Below are 24,385 nucleotides of genomic sequence, written 5' to 3' on the forward strand. Positions count from 1 at the left end.
GTCACATGATTTGCAACGAGATGTCTGGCTGTCAGGAAAAGGAAGTGAGCAAGATTTTGAAGAGTTCCAAATTAGCCAGTGAAACTTGTAAGTTTTCTTTGTGCAGCGCGATATTTTAGTATTTTGGTAAGTGTAATGGGTAAATGTTATTAATGCTACAAGAGATATAAGTTGTCAATTTGTTTTAAGAGTTTTCAGTCCTGTAATAGGATAATCAATTGTATTCATTGAATTTTAGATTTAATTGTTAATTAATCAATCAAATTCCTAAACAAACATACATGTTGGAAATTCATTTTCTATTATCGTGTTAGGTGATTGATGGTATTTTTTGTAGTTTTTTTCAAAGGCTTTTATGTGTTGTTTTTTACAAATACTAGTTTAAAGTAGCTTAGCACCACAAGAATAGTCAAGTCGCAATCGGAAAAGAACTCTTTCTCAGGCTAATGAAAATTGGATGTCCAAAGCCCGGAAATAGGGCTGTTGTATATTAATTCCAGTTATCAGTACAAATTTTAATTTGACCACTGACAACTGTACTTTCAAGAAATATGTTTTTATCATTTTCGTGTGATTGATTACTCTGCCTTAAATTGAAGTCAATTTAAAAGCAGTCATCAAAATTCAATATACACATTTTGATGACCAAGCCTGTATTCGAACACTGCTATCCTTACATGGCATCCATTTTTCAACAAGCCTTGAAACTTAAAATTCAATGTTACCAAGCCGAAGCAGGGCTTCCGTTAACGGAAGTTTGGCAGCATATTACTCCCTAGAAATAGGTTAAAATTTCCAAAATTGATTTCTTGGAAGTACAAAAACTTCCATAATTTTGAAGAAAACTTCCTAACTTGAAAGCTTGGAAGTTCAAAATATCAAAACCTTGTGTCAGTATTACTTATATGGTCACAATTTCAACTAGTCTTGAAGTAAAATGAATTATTATAATATTAATCGGAATTTGGCAAGTTATACTTGCAAATTATTTTATTTTTAAATAATTGTATTCAGGAGACTTAAACTTCCATAATTCAGTGAAAAACTTCCAAAACTGATTGACAAGTTCATACTTCTAGTTTCAAATTCTTAATGGAAGCCCTGAGCCGAAGGCATGGCTTATGGGTTTGTGCTCTAAATTTTGATAATTGTAAAAGTGACCACAACAGTCAGTCTTTTACTATGAAATTCCCCATCAAGTTGTCAATTAAAAAGTAGACATCATTAGTAATATGGAGTATTTCTTTCAAATTTACTAGATGAAGGAATCCAACCAAGTTTTCTTCCCCATAAAAATATAAGGATGTTTGAAGATATTGATGAAAGAAAAGATTGTGATTAAAATATTCTGAAAAATATCATTTTCTTTATAGTTTGATTGAGTAAAAATCTAAGTCAATACAATTTTTACTTCTGTTTGCAAATGTATTAAGTATTTAGAAGTTTAGCAATTATATTTCATTTGCGGGAACTTCAAAAGACATGAGGGTGTGTAATTAAGTACCATGTTACAAGACCGCTGCGCTGAATCATACATCTAAAAGTTTTGGCTGTGCTGCCAAAACTTCGTGCACATTGATGGCGAAATCCAACTGGATGCAGTGACACCAAGCAATACTTCAGATTGGACCTATTTTTTTACTATTATATAATATGGGTTGTCACATGGCACTGCAGTGTGTGAGTGTATGACTTCCTAAAAATGGGATAAAACTTTAACAATGGAGTCATTGGATTTTAGATTAAGCTTACAATGATGAAGGATTTAAAGTGCAAAATACAAGTGTGTCAATGTTTCTTTTATGGCCAAATTTTCTGATAAAATGATCTATTTGAATACACTTTGTGGGGTTTGGTTATATGGTTTTATTGCAAATTATGTAAACAAAAAAAACAGGAATGTTGAATAATAATGGTTAAATATTTTGTGTTGAGCAACTAAAACTTAATTAATATCTTCTAAAATTGATGGCATGAAGTTCAAACTTGACCATCCTGAATTACTTGACCATGCTGAATTACTTTAACATGCTGAATTACTTCACCATGCTGAATTACTTCACCATGCTGAACTTCTTTACCATGCTGAATTACTTTTCCATGCAGAATAACTTTACCATGCTGAATTAGTTTACTTTACCATGCTGAATTACTTTACCATGCTGAATTACTTTTTCATGCAGAATAACTTGACCATGCTGAATTACTTTACCATGCTGAACTACTTTACCATGCTGAATTACTTTACCATGCAGAATAACTTGACAATGCTGAATTACTTTACCATGGTGAATTATTTTTACTATGCTGAATAACATTATTTTACCATGCTGAATTACTTTACCATGCTGAATTTTCGGGTTTTGTGTCACCGAGAATAGAAGCTTGTCAGGTAAAATTCAATGGATTATCATTTTTAGTCAAACTGCACAATGTCAATGTCAATATTGAACCATCAAAATGCAAATTGTGATAAATTGTACAGAAGTCATCTCAGTTGGAAGAGATCAGATATCCAATGAAATATCAGATGTAAATTAAAAGAAAAACACTCTGACAATTTAGCCAATTCCTACCAGACTGACCAACCAGCAAAAAGCTTAGGTAGGCTTTTCAGTTGCCTATTTCTATCAGCCATGACCTCCAACTAGCGGCACTTGTCAAAATTGTTGTTATACGTTGTTTTCTATGTATTTTCCTTATTACCGGTTGAACTAAAAACGAAACAACGCGCACTGCTCAGGTGGATTCCTAACCTTAAGAATAAGTTCAAATAAAATGTAAATGCTAGGATTTGTCAATGAGGAAAATTAAGGAAACATGCATATAATAAGTCACTTGTATTTTTTCTTGTTATCAAATATCTATTGAAAACCTGATCAATTATTAACCACAATAAGCAGCAAAATGCTCTAGTGTAACAGATGGATGAATCATAAAGTGAGATTTGGGTGGGATCGTGCAATATAACTTGATAATGGTCTTATTTATTATTAACCCATATTCCATGATTTGGTCAAGTAACAAAGGCAATGTGAGTGCTGTGCAGGAAATATTCTGTCTTGGAAAGAGAAGAGCTCTGAACATTATAATGGCTGTTATTGGTGTTATAAGGCACTTTATTGATCTCCCAAACTGACTATTGGCGTTATAGGTCTTTCTTCGACTGCTGCACAGTATCACAGAATTGTGGCTGAAAGTCTTAGATGGTAAAGTCAACTAGGCCGTGCAAGTGTCAAATGGACTTTCGGGAATTGGGGTTAACCCTTTTTCATGCATAACAAAGGATTAAACAGATTGTGAGTGTGTTTTTTTGTGTGTGAGATAATTGAAACCCTTGAAATTTCATAGATTTTTCATCGACAATTGTTGCATTGTGGAGTAAAGGAAAATCAATCGAGTTACTAGGAGATATTTTGTGGCACATGTTAGTTTTATAGGATTGATTAGTTTGCTAAAAACAAATAACACTTGCTTCCGGAGCACATAACAAGTTTGCATTTTTTTCTGTAGGAAATGATTATATTGCAGAAAATTTGCTGTACGTGAGAAAATTGCGTTGTAAAATTTGTTACAAATTTCTTGTTCATAGCGATTGAGGAATTTGATCAAGATTAAAAAGGTTTTTCAGGGTGCATCATAAGTATCATGTTTGTGTGTTTACTGTTGAAATCAACTTGAAAAGGTAGTATTATCATTTTTCGATATATAATAGAGGAAATAAAGAAACTGTGCCTTAAAACGAAATTTGTCTAAAATTAACGTCAAGCCTTTTTATGATTTCATAATGTTTACCTCAATTATTTAAGACATTAATGTAACTGTGATACAGAGAGGCACTCCCTCAAAGCTTGTGACAAGTTTCAGAATTAAGTCTTCCTTAAAACTTGCTATTTCTGTGGGTACATGTATTTCAGAACTACTTTTTTTTTAAATTTGCATGCACAGTTTCTAATATATTCCACAAGTATATAAAATAATGAGGGCTGAATGCGAAAAGGTTCTAAGTGACATTAAACAAAGAAGAAGATAGAACCTTTTCGCTTTCACTCCTCGAATTTAATATAGCCACTGAAAATCAATAAATTGAAATATTTACACATCTAAACAAAAAACATGAATGTCAACAAAAGAAAAGATATCCATTTAAGTAAAATGTGCTGCGTTTATTTTCGATAGCCTGAGTTTTATATAAATTAACAGGACAAATATTACTTTTATGACCATTTGAGAAAAGTACTTGTGGTCTGTTTACCTTGGTAGAATGTTAACAAACAAGCACTTTCACAGGTCTTTGATCTTACGATGATATGATATTTCTCAATTTGCAAAAAATAGACAAGGGTTGGCACAGGTCTGCTTGCTATGGTCAAATGTTATGTCAACCTGTAATACAAGGGGGTGGGGGGTGGTGTGGTAGGGGTGGGTTCTTGGCAATATTTGTTGCATGTGGTGTTTGTGACAAGATTTTACTAACATACTTTTCACTATCTACATAATCAAAGTTTATTTGAAAAAACAACAACATGCAGACTTCAATGTCTCCAAATATCAAAACGAGTTTTTACAGTCTGATATATGAATTCCGTCAAAATAATTCTTTTCAAGCAGTATAGTTGTGCTCGGCATGGGTGGTCACTGCAACAAAAACATCTGTTATGAGGGAAAAAAATCAGGAAATAGGTAAACGGTGTTGAGGTTTACATTGATTCAACATTTTTTTATCAAACAAGCCCGATGATTTAATCGCAAGTCAAGCTATCTTATCTATAGAATTTTTTCATCGTCTTTGGTGATCATGCAATGATGCAGGCTTCCATTTTTGCACAGGTCTGCTTGCAATGGTCTTTTGATTTTTCCAGCATGTCTTACTGAGGATATTGCCGTTAAGGAAATGGGGATTTTATAGCATTTAATATGTTTTATACTTGTATACAACCACCATTTAAGATTGTTAAAATTGTGAAAAAAATGTGTGTTTCATTTCCCGATTTGGCAATATATTCACAAGTCTCCCAATCAGGAAACACTCAAGGGAAATCCCCTTGTTCCAAATCCAACAATTTCCTCTACTGTATTCATACTGTTTCCTTAATTTTTTACTCTATTTTCAAGACTTTTCCCTAACATCTAGATAGATCATTCATAAACAAAACAAATACCTTTAAACCATATGTCACCATAATGATTTCAAGATGTCTCTCCCTGCTGTGTATAAATTATCATGACCTATATTTCAGGTACAAAAAATAATGATGAAGTAGAATGGCAGTCTGAAATTAAGAAAGATGACTTTTTAGGCATTATTTATGTTGAGATTAAATTCATTTATTGAAGTGTTTAGAATATATCTCTGTTTTTCCGTACATGATGAACATTTCTTTCTTGGCTATGCTCAGAGTAATGTTCATCATGTTAAACATGTTTTGTTGCGTGATGTTATCAGTATTAAAAAACGTGTTCTGAGGTAATTCGGCGTTGTTATTCCTTGTCTAGATATTAACACACCCCTTTCTGACTAATATATGCTTAAGTTAAGTGTTATCCTTTGTCTAATAATTGCTTTGAACTTTTTCAAGATCTTCTCCTCCAAAGCTCTTGTTTTTTCCAGGTAAATTTTGTACCTGCTTGCTTTTCCAAATTTTATACTTTTGAATCAGAACATGAATACACAGAACTTGTTTAACCCTTCTTCATGTAGTTTATGATAGGTTTACGTTTCCCTCTGTAGCACACATATAATAAATTGAACATTGTGGATACCTTCATTGATAAGAAACCATTTACTTATCAATGCCAGAAAGCGGCTTGGGCTTATCAGCTGAGCTCAGGATACCTTGTAATTGCAAACCCATGCAAGTGATAACAGTTAGTTACAATTTTGACAGGTTGGTGATCTCAACTGCATCTTAAAAGTTTTGTATGGAATATGTGGTAATATTTTAACATAAGATTTAATTTCCACATTTCGGATTATTGCTACCATTAAATGAATTTATGAAGATATATTGGCAAGTGATGAAGAAAAGAATAGTGTTTTTCCGTGGCTGATAGGAATCCGAAAGATGCACCTGCCTTGATTTATAAGATAATGCAGAGATGATTAATATTCAGGCCTTAAAACCATTTTTAAGATGTATGTGAAGAGAAATTTTATTGAGAATTGGCTTCGCTCAGCGGTTTTGTAAGTGTTACAATTGTTATGACTGAAGTGGATGAATCTGGATAAACTTCACTTTTACAAGTTAATTTTGGCTTGACTGCACTGAAAGCTAATTTAAAAGTAATGCTAGCTTCTCTTTCCAAGCTTGTCCGTTTTAGCGACCATCAGAAAGTGCTCCTGGTGGGTCTCGTCCTGTGGGGGACCTTATTATTTAGAATCCTTGGGGTGGATGTTAACGCAGGAGTGAATGTGTTCGCAGGTGCCAATGACATTCTAGGTGTGAATGTGTACGCAGGAGTGAATGTGTATGCAGGAGTGAAAGTGATTGCAGGAGAGAACGTGTATGCAGGAGGGAATGTGTACACAGGAGTGAATGGTGTAAGCAGGAGGGAATGTGTATACAGGAGTGAATGTGTATGCAGGAGTGAATGTGTATACAGGAGTGAATGTGTATGCAGGAGTGAATGTGTACGCAGGAGTGAATTTGTATGCAGGAGTGAATGTGTATACAGGAGTGAATGTGTATGCAGGAGTGAATGTGTATACAGACTGAATGTGTATACAGGAGTGAATTTGTATGCAGGAGTGAATGTGTATACAGGACTGAATGTGTATACAGGAGTGAATACAGGAGTGAATGTGTATACAGGAGTGAATGTGTATACAGGAGTGAATGTGTAAGCAGGAAGGAATGTGTATACAGGAGTGAATGTGTAAGCATGCAGGAGTGAATGTGTATACAGGAGTGAATGTGTATACAGGAGTGAATGTGTAAGCAGGAAGGAATGTGTATACAGGAGTGAATGTGTAAGCAGGAAGGAATGTGTATACAGGAGTGAATGTGTATACAGGAGTGAATGTGTATTCAGGAGTGAATGTGTATACAGGAGTGAATGTGTACGCAGGAGTGAATGTGTATATAGGAGTGAATGTGTAAGCAGGAGGGAATGTGTATACAGGAGTGAATGTGTAAGCATGCAGGAGTGAATGTGTATGCAGGATTGAATGTTTAAGCAGGAGTGAATGTGTATGCAGGAGTGAATGTGAGTGAATGTGTATGCAGGAGTGAATGTGTATCAGGAGTGAATGTGTATGCATGCAGGAGTGAATGTGTAAGCAGGAGTGAATGTGTAAGCAGGAGTGAACGTGTATACAGGAGTGAATGTGTAAGCAGGAGTGAACGTGTATGCAGGAGTGAATGTGTATTTTAAAATTGTTAAATCAGTAGAACTTGGAGATTTTTCATGAATTTGATGAAGAACTCTAGGACTTTTTTGATAACCTAGGAGATATTTCAACAGTGTATCTCTCCTAAGGCCTAGGTTTGATTTGATTCTTACTAAATCTTTCCCCCAAGGACCTTGGATGATAGGTGGACATCATAATTTGAGAGTTTTAATATTAAAAGTCTGGTTATTGATGTTATTAGTGTTTTTGGTGTTATCTGTTTTGTTGCACAATGCCTTAACTCACTGAAATTGCGTGCAGCATGTACGTATGTCATGTACTTAACATTCTTCACATCCTGACTGTGTCTGTTTATAGTAGCTTAGATGGAGGAGGATTTCGCTGAACAAATGTTTAGGAAATACTTGAACAATTGTTTTTTCTTTATGATGAATGGGAAAAGTCAAATGTACAGTAATGTTTTTGTGTGTACACTTTATCACCTTTACTTAAGAAATTTATGAAAGTAATTAACACAAGGAAAATATAATATTACACTGCTTCATCTTGCGCACAAGTTCTGTGATATCATTTAAGTAAAGTCATAAAAGTCAGGGCTTCCATTAAGAATTTGAAACTGGAAGTATGAACTTCCTGTCAATCAATTTTGGAAGTTTTTCACTGCAATTTGGAAGTTTAAGTCTCTCGAATACAATTATTTAAAAATCAAATATTTTGCAACTAAGACTAATTAAAATTGTGACCATCAAAGTAATATTGACATCAGGTTTTGATATTTTGAACTTCCAAGCTTTCAAATAAGAAAGTTTTCTTCAAAATTATGGAAGTTTTTGTACTTCCAAGTAATCAATTTTGGAAGTTTTAACCAATTTCTAGGGAGTAATATACTTCCAAACTTCCTTTAACGGAAGCCCTGAAAAGTTCAGACAAATTTTTCAATTTTTTCGTGGCAGGTTTATTTTCAGTGACATAGTTGTTCAAGATTTAAATTATATTTGTTGCAAGTTCATTCAAGTAAATTCAGGACTATATGGTAATTTTACTCTAAAGGTAAGTTCCACCAATGAAATTAGTTTTGCTAAGTTGTCATAAATTATAATTGAATATAGTCGTGTAGGACATCCATCAGTGGATATGATTTAAAGTTGAACTCTCACAGATTGAACTTTTTGACAGCTTTTTATATTTTTTGTCTTATTGGAACGAGCCAATTTTAGCAAAAATCCATGGAAACCAGTTATATAAGACTGCTGAAAAAAAAATAAGATTGCAGATTTTTATATTTAAGTTCAAAAATTGATGTATTATACATTTTTCTTAAACCGTTAGTAACGGTTTAATGTCATGTATTGCATTGAAACTTTATACATGGGCTCCCAACAATTCAACATTCTTATTTAATCAAGTAAGATAACTCTATCTTGCATATAATTTAAATTCTGCCCCTTTCTGCATCATTCAACTTGAAAAGTTTTTGCATGTAAGCACATATAAGTCAATAACTCATCAACTACATGTATGTATTTCATAGAAACTTTAAACAATCAAATATGGTCACCTTATCTTGCATATAATGCAAATGATGCCCCTTTTTTTGACTGAGAAATTGTGGTAAAGGTTTTACATTTATTCTATTTTGCAGTGATCTATGCATGTTTCACTTTGCAATCCTTAATCCCAAAAGCAGCAGAATATATATAGTCAAGCACTCGCAGCCTCTATGACAGCTCTTGTCACATTCTGAAGAATTCAGATGTTATCGTTGACAATCTGACCAAAAGCAACAACAACACTTACTTACTCCAAACATACTCATGACATAAGCATTTGTTGTGAAGGATTACGAATTATTGTACAAGAACAAAACTACAGTTAAGGTATTGTTGAAAACCGATTGTACTTTCGATCATTTGTTTCTTGAGTGGAACCAATTATTGATAGTCAAACTGGAACCAATTTCCAACACTTATGCCCCTTGTTTGACTGAAAAAACAAAAACAGAATAGCGCTGGTGTTTGCTTAGCATTGGTCTAATGTTCTCTGTATGACAGCTAGTAAATGTGCATCTACAAGCTAATAGAAATGTACTATATTTCTGCCACGCTCCCTATAATAGTTGTAGACTTTTAATTAATCTGCATGTTTTACTGCTAGTTTTTCTTGTCTGTCTGTCATCTTTGACAGTTTTGTAATCTTTCGCCACTGATCGTCATAAATCGTCATAGCAGTTTGTTTTTTTTGTAGATTTATGACTGATTATGCTGCGAAAGTCTTTTCTCTGAATGGGTTTCATGCCTGTGGGCCCAGCTTATTGTCTGCTGTTGGAATATGTCAGAGCTGGGTCACAATTGGGAATGACTTTGAATATTGATCAGATGGAAACCGGGAAATTGTATGGAAATATATTGATAAGAACAATTTTCTGTCCCTCTGTGCCGACAGTAAAAAAAGAATAAAAAAATTATTGTGATAATTGAATGTTTAGAAACTGTGATGAAAAATTTGGATATACTTTCTAGAATATTGCCAAGACCACCTTTATATGTTAATAGCTTGTCTGATAATATCTCAAGAAAAAATTGATCCAAGCAAATACTTATTTCATTAATATTGCTTGAGACTTAATTGGAACCAGTGGAAGTACCTTTTATGCCTTCACAATCTTTTGTAGAACTTAAAATGCAATTCTGCAAGGACTTCGCAATCTATTAATAATTGATTAAGTCAACTTTTTAATCTATAATAATTGATTTAGTCAAATGAAGTAGCTCAAGTTATGTGGGCAGTTATGCAATTGTGAATAAACTGCAGTCTCTGCACAGCCAGACATTGTTGGTCCTTTGTTAGCGATATTATCACAACAATTACCAGCATGTGCACATGGAAATGAAAGGCGATTGATTCTTAAATCAAGGATGAAGACTATTTCCAATCCTCAAAGATTTGTTTGTCCTGCTGATTACTTCATTCTCTATGAAAATTTGTCTCCCATGGTGCAGTTCAGACTGTATTTTGAAACAGAGTTAAAGGGATTAGACACCAGATGATACAATTGCAAAGAAAAAAATGTCAAAAACTTGCATATATAATTGATATCATTATGAACAACACATTGAATCTTGATAACTTGACACATGTTTCACTCGAAGTTTTTGTGTATTTTTCCAATTTGAAATTGACTGGATATGTCTGCCATGTAAATCCTAGTTTAATAATTATGTCTCCCCCATTTATTGGGAGACATATTGTTTTTGCCCTGTCCGTCAGTCAGTCCGTCAGTCTGTACGTCACACTTCGTTTCCATTCAATAACTAAAGAACTCTTGCACCCAGGAACTTCATACTTTGTATGCTAGTTGGTCATGACTAGTAGATGACCCCTATTGAGATCAAAGGGTCAAAGTTCAAGGTTACTTTCAGGTAAAAAATGATATGTTGGCAGTGACCTTAAGCCTAAAAATGGTTTCTGCTCAATAACTAAAAAACGCTTGTACCCAGAAACTTAATACTTGGTATGGTAGTTGGTCATGACTAGTAGATGACTCCTTTTGATTTTGAGATCAGTAGGTCAAGGTCGCAGTGACCTTTAGGTGAAAAAACGGTTATCCCTCAGTATCTTAAGAACGCTTGCACCCAGGAACTTCATAATTGGTATGCAAGTTGGTCATGACTAGTAGATGACCCCTATTGATTTTGTGATCAGTCCGTTAGTCAGTCTGTACGTCACACTTTGTTTCCGCTCAATAAATAAAGAACGTTTGCACCAAGGACCTTCATACTTGGTATGCTAGTCGGTCATGACTAGTAGATGACCCCTATTGATTTTGAGATCAGTAGGTCAAAGGTCAAGGTCGCAGTGACCTTGAGGTGAAGAAACGGTTACCGCTCAGTAACTTAAGAACACTTGCACCCAGGATCTTAATACTTTGCGTGCAATTTGGTCATGTAGATGATCCCTAATGATTTTGTAATCAGTAGGTCAAAGGTCAAGGTCACAATTACTTTGAGCTGAAAAATGGTTTCTGATCAATAATTGAATAACGCTTGCGCCCAGGAACTTCATACAATACATACTTTGTTTACACCTTCCAAGATTAATGAACAACACTTTTTTCTCTTCACTATTTAATACGGCAAGGCAAGTGCTTTTTCAAAAAAGCAGTCTCTATAGTTTAAAAATAGTGTTGGTATATGAATCTGTACTTATCCCGTAACTTTCACATGCTAAATATACGCACTATAAACAAGAAAAACATTAAAGGCTAAAATTACGGGTAAAATCAGCTGATCAGACAGCAACAAAATATTCTTTAAATCATGTAAAATGATGTATAATTGGCCTCATACTGTGTAGCTTGTATTGACAATTCTAGGCTTTATTTGTGGAAATAATGTATTTGCTGATTTTTGGACCATCTGGTGACTAGCCCTTTAAGGTATCCAGGGGCTAATCTTGAGTTGACATAAGACGGGGTGGGGCACACCTGTGGGCATGTGACACATTAATGCCCCAGGAGCCATGGCAAAAGGGTTTGGGGGAAATATTTAGGTAATTTTAGTCAAAAATGGATGCCCCAAACACCCTTGATTGACTGACAAAATTGGACAAACTTACAGTGCTCTTCTTCTTATATGACCTCAAACTGTTACTAGAATTATGGAAATGATTGGACGTCAGTTATGAAAATATCCGATCAGACATGAAGGGGTTATTCCGAAAATTGCCTTAATCTGTCTGGGGAAATGTGAAAAATTGACCAAAAATGTTTCGAAAGATGACAGAACAGTTAAGCTTACCCAGGGAATTAGTGGAATAACTTGTTTTTGGAACCAATTCGAAATTCATGTTTATTTTGATTTTTATCGGAGGCTTTAATTTAATGCAGATTTTAGCCATGATATAAACAGGGAAGGGAGCTGTAAAAAGGGACAAGGTGCTTTAAGAGACAAAAGGGCACATCATGTATCATAAAATGTTATGAATTTGACACTTATATAAATACTTGATATTATATGATATTGTATGATATAGAACCATAAAAGTTATGTTTTCAAAACAAGTGAAATATTTGATAATTTTAGCACTCAATTCATTGAAGGCAGACGTGGACAAATAACTTCACAGTTCTCAAAAAGGTAAAAAAAAATGCTACTTTAAAAGGGCAGTCTGCGGCACCCTTCTAAAACTGTCTAGCTAAAATGGGGCAGGGGCATTATGGGTCAAGTGTGTTCTACTAGGAGTTTAGCTAAAGATGTATGGAAAGGTCCTGCACCATGTCCTTTTTAGTTAAACATACTTTTGCCCTTATAGTGACCATGCAGCATGGGCAGTCTTTGACCTTCAGAGAATTATAAATAGATTGTAAAATATTTTTATTGTTTTGATTAAAAAATATTATACATGCTACAATCTTTTAATATTTGGCAGTCAAAACCTAATATATCGCTTCAATTATTCTCAATGCCCATATAACATTTTGTTAACCTCAAAATATTTAAGCTCTTAATACAGCCTTATAATTCAATGTTCCCTTTTCTCCCTAATATCAAAATGTCCCTCTTCTGCAACACCCTGTCCATTTTAAAGCCTGTCTAAACCCAAACTTTAAATATAAATAAAAATGATCGATAGGCTTTTCATGCCAATGTCACCCCTATAATGTATCTTCTCCATTGTTTTGGCAAGTGTCCACATCCTCTTATTTTATGTAAACAGCATTATTATTTATTAATAATATAATGGTCAGTTGCCCTAAAGACCTAGAAAGATCTCACAAGTCAAATCTGTGTTTTCAGGACTTTGCCCTGTCCTATAATGAACTGTCTTACACTTGATTGCCCTAGATGTTTGATCAAATAAATGGAATTCTCCTGTACTTATTACATAACATTATTTTGCTTTTAGTTAGATAATTTGTTAATGACCAGCGCAATGAACTTAGCATGTTGAAATGTACAGGAGAGATTGTTGCAAGATTTTTGTCTCATCTGTTTTTGGATGAAAGTCATGGTATTTATGCTAGCCTTAATGTAATATCTTAAAGGGACTAGACACCAGGATGGTCTAAAAATCGGCAAATACAGTATTAAAACAAGTCTAGAATTGCCAATGTGAACTTGTAGGAGGCTGATAATATATCAGTTTACATGATTTAAAGAACAAACACAGCAATCATGTTGCTGTCGCATCTGAGTTTCCCAGTTTAAAAAAGCACATAATGGTTTCCCGGTTTAAATCAAATCTGTTTATGAGTACAGATAAAAATACTGGTGCTGTTTTTAAACTTACTGCGTTTTACATGGCAGACAACCCCTGTAAATTTTGAATTGGAAAATTGCGCAAAAACTGTGAAAGATGCATGTGTTGTAAGCGATGTGATATCCATCAGTAGGTAAGATTCATTGTGTTGACACAATGATGTCTGTTTTATGTAATTTTTTGACAATTTTTTTTTTCTTGCAATCCTATCATATGGTGTCTAGTTCCTTTAAAATTCAGTGTCTGTATCTGAATTTCTTGAGTTCATATATGTATGGCTTTTTAGATGGCAAAACTGAGGTTTCTTATAATAGAGTGAAACCTTAGGAATGAAATGAGAATCAGTTTTTTATGTTTAATATATTTGGTATGTAGTTAAAATGCAAGTTCAATAAATAACTACAGCAAAATATTTATAGATTTGAATTCATTATTGAGAAGTTGAGGTTGACATGTAAACAAATTTTAGATGCTGCACAAAAAATTGATATTTGCATTTCTAGGAAATATTAAATCAATGATAGGACAAAGTAAATCAATTTTGCAATCAATACTTGCCTCTTCAGTAACAGTTCTTATCATAGTTTTACTAATGGCATCCGTCTATTAAATAACAGTTCCTATCTTAACCTGGCCAATGGCATCACCCTTATCAGTAACAGTTCCTATCGATCATAGCCTAACTAATGACATCAACCTTATCAGTAACAGTTCCTTTCATATCCTTACCAATGGCATCAACCTTATCAGTAACAGTTCCTATCATAGCCTTACCAATGGCATCAACCTTATCAGTAACAGTTCCTATCATAGCCTTACCAATGGCATCAACCTTATCAGTAACAGTTCCTATCATAGCCTTACCAATGGCATCAACCTTATCAGTAACAGTTCCTATCATAGCCTTACCAATGGCATCAACCTTATCAGTAACAGTTCCTATCATAGCCTTACCAATGGCATCAACCTTATCAGTAACAGTTCCTATCATAGCCTTACCAATGGCATCAACCTTATCAGTAACAGTTCCTATCATAGCCTTACCAATGGCATCAACCTATCAGTAACAGTTCCTATCATAGCCTTACCAATGGCATCAGCCTTATCAGTAACAGTTCCTATATCATAGCCTTACCAATGGCATCAACCTTATCAGTAACAGTTCCTATATCATAGCCCTACCAATGGCATCAACCTTATCAATAGCCCTACCAATGGCATCAACCTTATCAGTAACAGTTCCTATCATAGCCTTACCAATGGCATCAACCTTATCAGTAACAGTTCCTATCATAGCCTTACCAATTGCATCAACCTTATCAGTAACAGTTCCTATCATAGCCTTACCAATGGCATCAACCTTATCAGTAACAGTTCCTATATCATAGCCTTACCAATGGCATCAACCTTATCAGTAACAGTTCCTATCATAGCCTTACCAATGGCATCAACCTTATCAGTAACAGTTCCTATCATAGCCTTACCAATGGCATCAACCTTATCAGTAACAGTTCCTATCATAGCCTTACCAATGGCATCAACCTTATCAGTAACAGTTCCTATCGATCATAGCCTAACTAATGACATCAACCTATTCAGTAACAGGTCCTATCATAGCCTTGCCAATGGCATCAATCTATTCAGCAACAGCTTCTTTCATAACCTTACCAAACCTATTCAGTAACAGTTCCTATCATAGCCTAACCATTGTTATAAAGCTAATGGCATCCCCTGCCTGGGTTATGAGAAAAACTTCCAATCTGTTTCATAACCTAATGATTGACCTTGTGTCTGGAGTGGACATATGCAAGGGGTATCAAGGGAGTACTGGAACATCTTATAATGGTTAATTAAGGCACTTCTGATGGCCAATATATTTCATCAATGGTTAATGATTATATGGCTCTGGGGGATTGATCTTTTTCCTTTGCTGGCCATAATAGATCTTTGGTGGTCTGAGGAGGTCATTGTAATATGTCCTCAGAAGGTTTTTGCCTGAAATGGAAAGAGGAAAAATCTGTTTAGTTATATAAGTTTCTCGAATGAAAGAAGATAGAGGTCTTGTGAGAGCCTTGGTGACATCGTTGGCATTTTTGTTAGCACTCAAAAACTTTAACCTAGATCATATATATTAAACTCAAAACTCTTTCAAATTTAAAAGCAGAAAAAATTGTACACAATGAATGATTATATAAACGACATCAACGAAAATGCTTATGTGCTGAAAAGTCCATAACCCTGGCTTAATAATTGTTGAGCAAATATTCCCTTTTTTGATGAAACAAAAATAACAGAGGAGAGTTGCAATTGGTGTCTGCTTGCCGTGTTCTTGGTAGAAAAAATAAGAAATAATTAATGTTTCTGCTGATTTTAGTGAATTTATATAATTGTTTGATTGTTTAGTTATGCTTAACAGTATTTTGTATATTTTTTATCACAACTGTGAATGCTAAATCCTGCGATAGTTTCAAATTGCTCAACAGCACTCACTAGTATTTAGCTTCTCTGCATCTTATTAGATAATAACTTGCCAAGCCTTTCTCCTGACAGATTTGTCATCCTTGTTCTTTGTATGTTACAGGTGACGGAATTGTTGTAATTCGGAGGGAGGAAACATGTAAACATAACCAGGTGTGTTCTTTAGTTGTTGTATTTATTACAGAGACACTGCTTGATTATTACATTTACGTGCTATTTTAAATGTTTACTGGTGTTTTTTAGTGCTCAGTTAGAGGATTTGCCAGAAAAATGTGTAATTAACGATTGTGACATGTGCTGTTTTTTTGTGCTTTAAAGCTGCACTCTCACAGATTGAAGGTTTTGAAAACTTTTTTATTTTTTGTCTTGGAACGAGCAGTTTTTTGCGTAAATATCAGAACACCAGTGATAAAAGACAGATGACAAAAAGTCAGATTTTCGTATTTCATTTCCAGAATTTATGTTTTATGCATTTTCTTAATCCGTGAGTAATCCATAAAACATTAAATTTGGAATTGAACTATGAAAATCTGCGATCTGATCTTTTGTCAACAGTTTTCATCACTGGTTTGGAGATATTTATGCAATAATTTCAAGACAAAAAATAAAAAAAGTTGGAAAAACAGTAAATCTGTTAGAGTGCAGCTTTAAACAACTGAATGGGATTTGATATAATATTATAATATATGCAAAATATTTATGAACAAAACTTTTTTGAAAAGATTAACTCAATATTTCTTTGGCTTGAATCTGTACCATTTGTTTATTATAATGTTTAAAATGTTGATTAAAGATGATATGGCAGCTTAGCAGACATTCTACAACTGCCTGAAACAATATTTTTGGCAATCTGAAATACTACTTCTAAGGTTGTCTGTTTATAAAGGAAAGGTCATTTTGATGGCCTTTATTGAAGTTGGCATCAAGCAAAAAATGTTCAAGAAACTGGCATGAAACTTTGTACACATCCTGCTTAAGGGAATTGTGCACATGGCTAAATGCCTTTGCCTTGAATAATTGTTATGTTATGCCACTTTTTAATTGATAAAACAGAAACAGACAAATGTGTGTCAGCTTGCAGTACACTTGTTAAAGCCTTCCTATAATAATAGCAGTTATATTATTTTGTATTTAACAGATATTTTTGTTCTATCTTTCAGGATTCTTAATGAGGATGAAAGCGGAGGGAAAGTCGAGGTATTTGTCCCAAACTCTGGTTAGATTTTCCAATAATATACTGAATACCCATATTCAACTTTGACATTTCACCTTTTACCATCCCCTCTTTGAAGTAAAAAAGGTCATACAAACAATCGAAGCATTTGTATGCAAAACCACAAGTACAAAATTCTGCACCACTGTTTTAAGCTTAAACCCCACATGTATTCAAACCTAAATTCACGCCTGTATCCGATGCATTATGGTTGACAAGGTAGCACAAAGTTCCTCTCGAATTCCTGTTCCAAGGTCTGGTAGCAATTCTTCCCCTAGACTGCTTCCAAATGGAGAATGTGGATCGGACGAAGGCATTCCTGTAAGTCCTTCGGAATGCGACTCTTTAGATGCCAAAACTTCCAATGGGGATTATAGCGTTGTTGATGGGGATGTATTCCTTGAAAAGGGTTCTTCTCAAAAAGTGCCAAAGGCTGTAGTTCCCAAAGAGCTGATTATAGATAAGAGAAAGATTTCCAAGAATGGTGATTCTAACAATGACAAAGGTTTTGAAACTTTTCTCATGACAGGAGATATGATTATAAAAACAAATCCTTCTCTGAAGGTTAAGCATTTAGAACATGGCATAGAAAGACATCATTCAGACAGTTCACCATATTGTGAAAAAGTTGAGAAAAAGACTTTCAAAAGGTCTGCTTCTTCTCCTGATCAAAGTGCTTTCACTGGTGCTAAATCCCTTACACATGAAAACGCTACAATGGACAATCTTTCTAAGGCCTTACAAGATGAACTTGAAGATAGTTTAATGAATCGCAAGGAGTCTGCAGAGTCAGGCTTCGAAGAGCAAGCGGTGCATTCAGACACTGGCACGCTTGAAAAGAGAGAAAAACTTGCAAATGATCCTACTAGTGTAAGTGATCTGTCTGAAGTTGACTCAGATGATCTCCTTGGAAATATGGTTGGTTCACAAACTTCCACAAAATGCAGTAATGTCTCTTCTGTATCCACACCGTCAGATTTAAGATCCGATATCTCAGCCAATACTGTCCTTCAACAAGAGGTCGAACCTCTAATAAATGATGATAGTTCTAGTTCTAGCAGTATTGACCTCTCGTCCAGTGAAAGCTTTTCAGAGGAGATGTCCCATGAAATGATCTTTGAGAGGAGCCTTTCGGATTCTGGTGGTATGTCACCTGTTTATCAAAAGGATGTAAAAAGCCTCCTTGCTAGTAAAAGTTCTGAAAAAATTATAATCCGAAAACAATTAAAACAGACTTTAAATGAACATCAGAGTGTAAGAGCAAGTAAGAGTCAGGAGAATTATGTAGGTGATGATTTAACATTTGTCAGTATTGATATAGATGATACAGCTTATTCATTAGACCAAATACCGACATGTGAAACTCCAACTAAAGATGAGTATAAACCCTTTCTTGTAGATCTGACTCATACAAAAGATTACTCAATAACTGTTAAACATGACAAGCCTAAGAACGCTAAAGCAGCAAAAACTAGTGAACAAACTGGTAGACCATCAGACATTGCAGATGAGCGTGTATTCATGCCAGGATTTGTCAAGTTAAGTGATTCTGTCCAAGGAAGTCATGATGATGATACTGGTGATGATGTGGATAGTATTGTTGTGAATGATTCTGATGTAACACCTGCTCAAGAATCTCAGGGAGTCGGAATAGATAGTGCTGATATTGATAGTGGTGCTTTAGATTCTAGATTAGAAACTCCTGATGATAATGGAGATATTGATGAAGATGATGAATTTGATGAAAGTATCAACAGTGGTAACAGGTCAGACTTTCATGGGAGTGATAACTATTATGAAGAAGAACCTACATTTCATACTGACGATCTATTTGCTCTTCCTCCTGTTAAAAGCGTGGACCGTCCATCCGCCCAAAGACTGGCAAAGCGTCTTTTTAACTTAGACGGGTTTCGGAAGATGGATGTGGCCCGACATCTGTGTAAAAAGTAAGCATATCTCTGCTTATGATCTGCATTCTAGCTTGCATTGGTGTGCAGTGATGCTTCGGATTTCTTTCCTCTGACACCCTTCATCTTACAGAGAACATGCTCATGAAGATTTTTTACTACCCAATCCAATTTAGAGGATAATGTAAAGGGTTTCCACAAATTGATATCTTTTTTTATAACATTGATTTTTGAGTAAGGTGTGCAAAAAGATTGATAAATTAGGTTTAAGTAAACCGTTTGTATGGTTTGTGCTTGTGTTTTTGCCAGTATTTTGATAAATTTGAGGGAGTTTTCCCTTTTCAAAATTTCTAACCCTTTTTAAAGGGCTTTTGATTAAATCAGGTTCTAGTTTCTCAGGTGTTTGTATGGTGAAATGGCAAGTCAGTTGAGAGACAAAAATATTTTTTTAGAAAGTCAGATTTTTTTATATGTACTTATTTAAATAAATTCATGAAAAAAGATGCTTTAAAAAAAAAATGATTTTTTTTGGTAGACAAATTTAGATATTTTTTTATTTGATAATTGAATGTTTAGTAAAGACATTATTTTGTCTTTTGTTAGAAATTCTGTACAAAAAAATACCACAACAGAACCAAAAAATAAAAAAATAAAAAATCACAACCATAATACTGAAAAAACCTATATGATTGTCTCATCTTCAGACACCTTGGTATGGGTAATGTCCAGTTACAGTTCCGTTCATGAGCATGTTTTTCTGTTTAATACCAATCATTCATTATACCTGTGCAAGTGTCCATTGTTCCTGTAAGCTTGCTACTGTTGTTTAGGCCAAAGTAGAAATTCTGTGGTTCTTGTTTCCAAGGCCGAAAACCATGTTTTTGGCCTTATCTTTACTATTCATCATAGAGAAATGATTCAGCTGGATGGAGAAAGTCACAAAACTTACCAAAAAATATTTGTTTATTTTTTACAATATTTTCTGTAATTTGATTTTTCCTTCATTGTATGCCTATTATATTATATTGTTATATAGGTTAAAGTCTTTTCAGCATCAAATTGGTAAAACAAATTAATGTTGTGTTTCTTTCAAAGTAAGTCTTCCTGTTGACACTTTTGTTGTGGTCATGTTACAAGAACCACACATATTGTTTCCCTCGGCCTTTTGTTGTACGATGTAATGTATCTAGTTTTTGCTAATGATTTCATCCTTCTATTTTGTTCATTCAATCTGTTTTAATTTTCCTTGTTTCTTTGAATAATATGTGTGTTTGTATTATTTTTGTAAGAATGATATCAGCAAACATGTACCAGTAGTTATAGCTGCACTCTCACACATTGAACATTTTGATAACTTTTAAAAAATTTGTCTTGGAATAAGCCAAATTTTGCGCAAATGTCTGAAAAACAGTGATATAAGACTGTTGTCAAAAGATCATACAGATCACAGTTTATAATATTTGCAATCAAAAATTGATGTTTTATGGCTAAAAGCATGACTTAAAAGCTTGAAGAAAAATGAAAATTTCGGCAGTTTTCCAAACAATTTAAATCTGTTCTATTGTGTTTTATCCTTTATGACTGTGTTGAAAACATTGATGCCAAAATCAGCTGATTATGAGATATATATATAAATATCAAGATAGATATTTAAAATATGGGATGCTTTGACCCGCATTGATTACATTGAATAAAAAATCAACGTTTTGTAAATATTCATTAAATATAATGGCCTTGACTATTCAAGCTTTGAACAAAATTAAAAACAGTCAATTCCTAGTGTTTTTGAATGTCTGAATTTTATTTGTTTAATTTTATTGTTTAAATTGTCTTGTATTTGTATTAATTTGAATGGCATTAATTAACATATGATAGATTTATTCAAGGATATATTGAACAGAATTGCTTTTAAATTAAACGCACAATTAAACAGTTTAATAGATTTACATTAGCATATTTGCGATGCCCTATTTGTCTGACTGACGCATGTTAAGCGGTACACTAGACTGTATAATATGAGATATATGTGTAGTTTTAATTTAGTGTTAAAGCAATTGTGCACCAGATGATCAATTTGCAAGAAAAAAAGAAAATTGTCGAAAACCGTCATAAACTTGGTATTATTGTGTACAATGCATTGAAACTTACTAACTGAAGTACCACATAGTTTACAATTTATTTAAGTTTAGCAGTTAGATATTTCATATTTTTCCATTAAAAATGATTACTGGGTTATAATGTCTGCCTTGTAGAATTCATTCCTTATGCGTGAATGGCCAGTTAGCGTTATCACGTGATATTACCGAGTTAGGTGTATAGCTTAATTATGTCACATGATTCGAGTAAGCCGTCGTAGCTCAGTAGATACGACGCTGGACTGCAATTTTGGCGACATGGGTTCGAACCCGGTCTCCGACACAATTTTTTCTTTACATTTTGGTACTTTTATTTACAATTATGATATCAAAGCGTAACACTTTCTATTAAATAATTGTCCTGAGATTCGTTACAGAAAAAAATAATTTGGGTGCCAATCTGGTGTACAGTCCCTTTAAAGGCAAAAAAAATAGGTTTAAGCAAACAATTTTTGTTTAAATTTTAATGCGTCATGTCTAATCTTGTTTAACGCATTTGACTGTAATGATTGAAAAAAAACGCAGATGATTTATAGGTACAGATAAAAAATATAAGCAATGTTTAGGCGCTTTAACTGGGGAAATTGTGCGTAAGCTATTTATTAAAAAAACATTTAAAATTATGAAGACTAAAACTAATGATCTGTTCCTCAATCATGTTTTTTTTTTGGGGGGGGGGGTATCATTAAAGTCAAATAAGTTAAAGATGATAATGCATTAGAATAAAAAATAAAAATTTGCATCACCATAAAATAGTCACAATATGAATAAGTTTCAAAACTAATGGAACATTGACTAAATTCCATTTTCTGAAATCATAGATGGTCAAACTGATTGGTTTTTATCATATTGTCCAATCTTTTGAAACCTTAGTAATTTGCTAGCATTTCTTGGCATTCTTAATGTTGGAATTCTTTCATTCAAACTTTATTTGTGTAGTCTACTTAATCTTAATGCAAGACTTAGTGTGCATTGCTCTGAGAATAGAATATAGACTGCAGTGCGCCAGAATTTGATTAGTTTTAAATGTTTTGTTATAGGGCTGCTCAAAGCCATTTGAATGTTTATTCTCAGTAGATTTAACAAGATTTACAACTGGAGGATCTTTATTTTAAATCCATTTGGCAACCTCCTTACTAATAGATTGTATCATTTGAAAAATATGCTTCTGTTAAACTTGAGGTTAATATTTAGTTAGAGGTAAAGATGGTACTTTTTTAAATTTGAGCTACACTTATAAACAAGTAATACATTAAAGCTGCACTCTCACAGATATACCGTTTTTACATCTTTTAGCCGGATTTTTCATCGAAAACTTACGGGTTATAGAATGGCGAAAACTGGTCGGGCGGGCAGTTTTTTGAGCAGGTGGTCGGGCGTTAACAATTCTGTGTTAAAGTTTTCAATTTAAGTTTTTATCCAATGGTTATCAAACTTGGTCACACTATTTGTCGGCATGTCATCTTGAATATATATGAATATGGGTCATCTCAGGTCAAAAACTAGGTCACTAGGTCAAATCTTTAGAAGAAATATTTCACGGTAATAACTTCAACAATTTTTATCAAATCTTGATGAAACATGGTCAGAATGCTTGTCTGCATTATATCTTACATATTTTTTAATAAGGGTCATCCCAGGTCAAAATCTAGGTCACTAGGTCAATTCTTAGGAAAAATATTTCCACGTCATAAATTCAACATTTTTTTTCATAATTCTTGATGAAACTTGGTCAGAATATTTGTCTGCATAATATCTTGCTTATTTTTCATACTGGTCATCCCGTTTCAAATTCAACAGTGTGTGTATACCACATGATAAATTGCGTCATAAATGCTACATCAGAAGGCAATATTTTGCTTCGGATGAAGACTTAAAACAAATATAAATTCACTATTTCTTCACCATTTCAAATGAAATATAGCGCAGTCTATGCGGCTTACAGAGCCCCGCCTTCTGTTTTTTACCAGAGTTTGATTCAGAGTTTAGTTTTTTAAAACACTTCGACAAACCTTTTTCACAATACGGCTGTCTGACAGAGCACTGTCAAAACATTATTTTGGAAACAGGTTTGTCGAGGTGTTTGATGAAACTAATCACCTTTTTGAACTTCTGTTATAACATGAAAAAATGTTGCCTATAGCATATATGACGTAATTTATCACGTGATATACACACACACTGTTCAAGGTCACTAGGTCAAATCTTAGAAAAATCTTTCCATGTCATAAATTCAACAATTTTTGTCAAATCTTTATGGAACTTAGTCAAAATATTTGTCTGCATAATATCTTGAAAGTTCTTTAATATGGGTATCCCCGGTCAAAATCTAGGTCACAAGGTCAAATCTTAGGAGAAAGAATTCCACGGTCATAAAAATTCATTATTTTTTGTCAAATCTTTATGAAACTTGATAAGAATATTTGTCTACATGTTGTCTTAAACATTTGTGAATATGGCTCATAGGTCAAAAACAAGGTCTCTTGGTCAGATCTTATTGGAAAACTTATGTATTTATAAAATGTTTATTTTTCCTCACACAAATGGAATATATTCTGATGATCAGGTTATTTGTATGAATGATATCTCCGATAAGTATAAATATAGGTCTTTTTGGTAAAAAAAACTATGTCACTAGCTCAAATCCTAGGTTTGCAAAATTGCATCGTCAAATAAAAAATCCAGCTTTAATGCGGCATTGGCGTCTTGTTTATTTTTTTGATTGGAAAGAGACAATTGGCGGAAAAATCTGTAAACCAATGATAAAATATTGCTGAAAAAAGATCAGATCGCTGATTTTCATATTTCCATTGGATTTTTTTTTTAAATTTTATGGCTTAAACTGTTTAAGAAAAATGCATAAAACATCAATTTTTGAACATAAATATATAATATTTTTTTTGTCCACAGTCTCATATAACTGGTTTCCATTCATATTAAAAAAAGTTGTCAAAACGTTCAATCTGTGAGAGTGCAGCTTTAAGCTCAGAAAAGTTTATTTTTATCAATGAACAGTTCTATAACAAATGAATATTATCATGTT

General features: G+C 33.7%; 1 protein-coding gene across 16 annotated transcripts in view; it reads left to right on the top strand.

Annotated features, from left to right (window-relative positions):
* The first annotated feature begins 5 nt into the window (after nt 1-5).
* The window catches only part of LOC128225212 (uncharacterized), a 63,398-nt gene continuing 39,018 nt past the window's right edge, over nt 6-24,385 (top strand). For 5 of the 16 annotated variants that reach the window (XR_008259622.1, XM_052935286.1, XM_052935299.1 and 2 more), the window contains exons 1-3: nt 15-87; nt 16,191-16,240; nt 17,248-19,246. Coding sequence is in view for 15 of the 16 variants with exons in the window: in XM_052935286.1 (XP_052791246.1) it covers nt 17,508-19,246 (1,739 nt within the window). In the remaining variant the exon portion in view is untranslated. Of the gene's footprint in view, nt 127-3,240; nt 3,300-5,792; nt 5,889-5,910; nt 5,935-8,243; nt 8,402-12,469; nt 12,487-16,190; nt 16,241-17,247; nt 19,247-24,385 lie in introns of those variants that run through there. The other 11 variants (XM_052935292.1, XM_052935294.1, XM_052935297.1 and 8 more) reach the window with 11 other exon arrangements.

Source organism: Mya arenaria, chromosome 2 (assembly GCF_026914265.1).
Source record: "Mya arenaria isolate MELC-2E11 chromosome 2, ASM2691426v1".
Lineage (NCBI taxonomy): Eukaryota > Metazoa > Mollusca > Bivalvia > Myida > Myidae > Mya > Mya arenaria.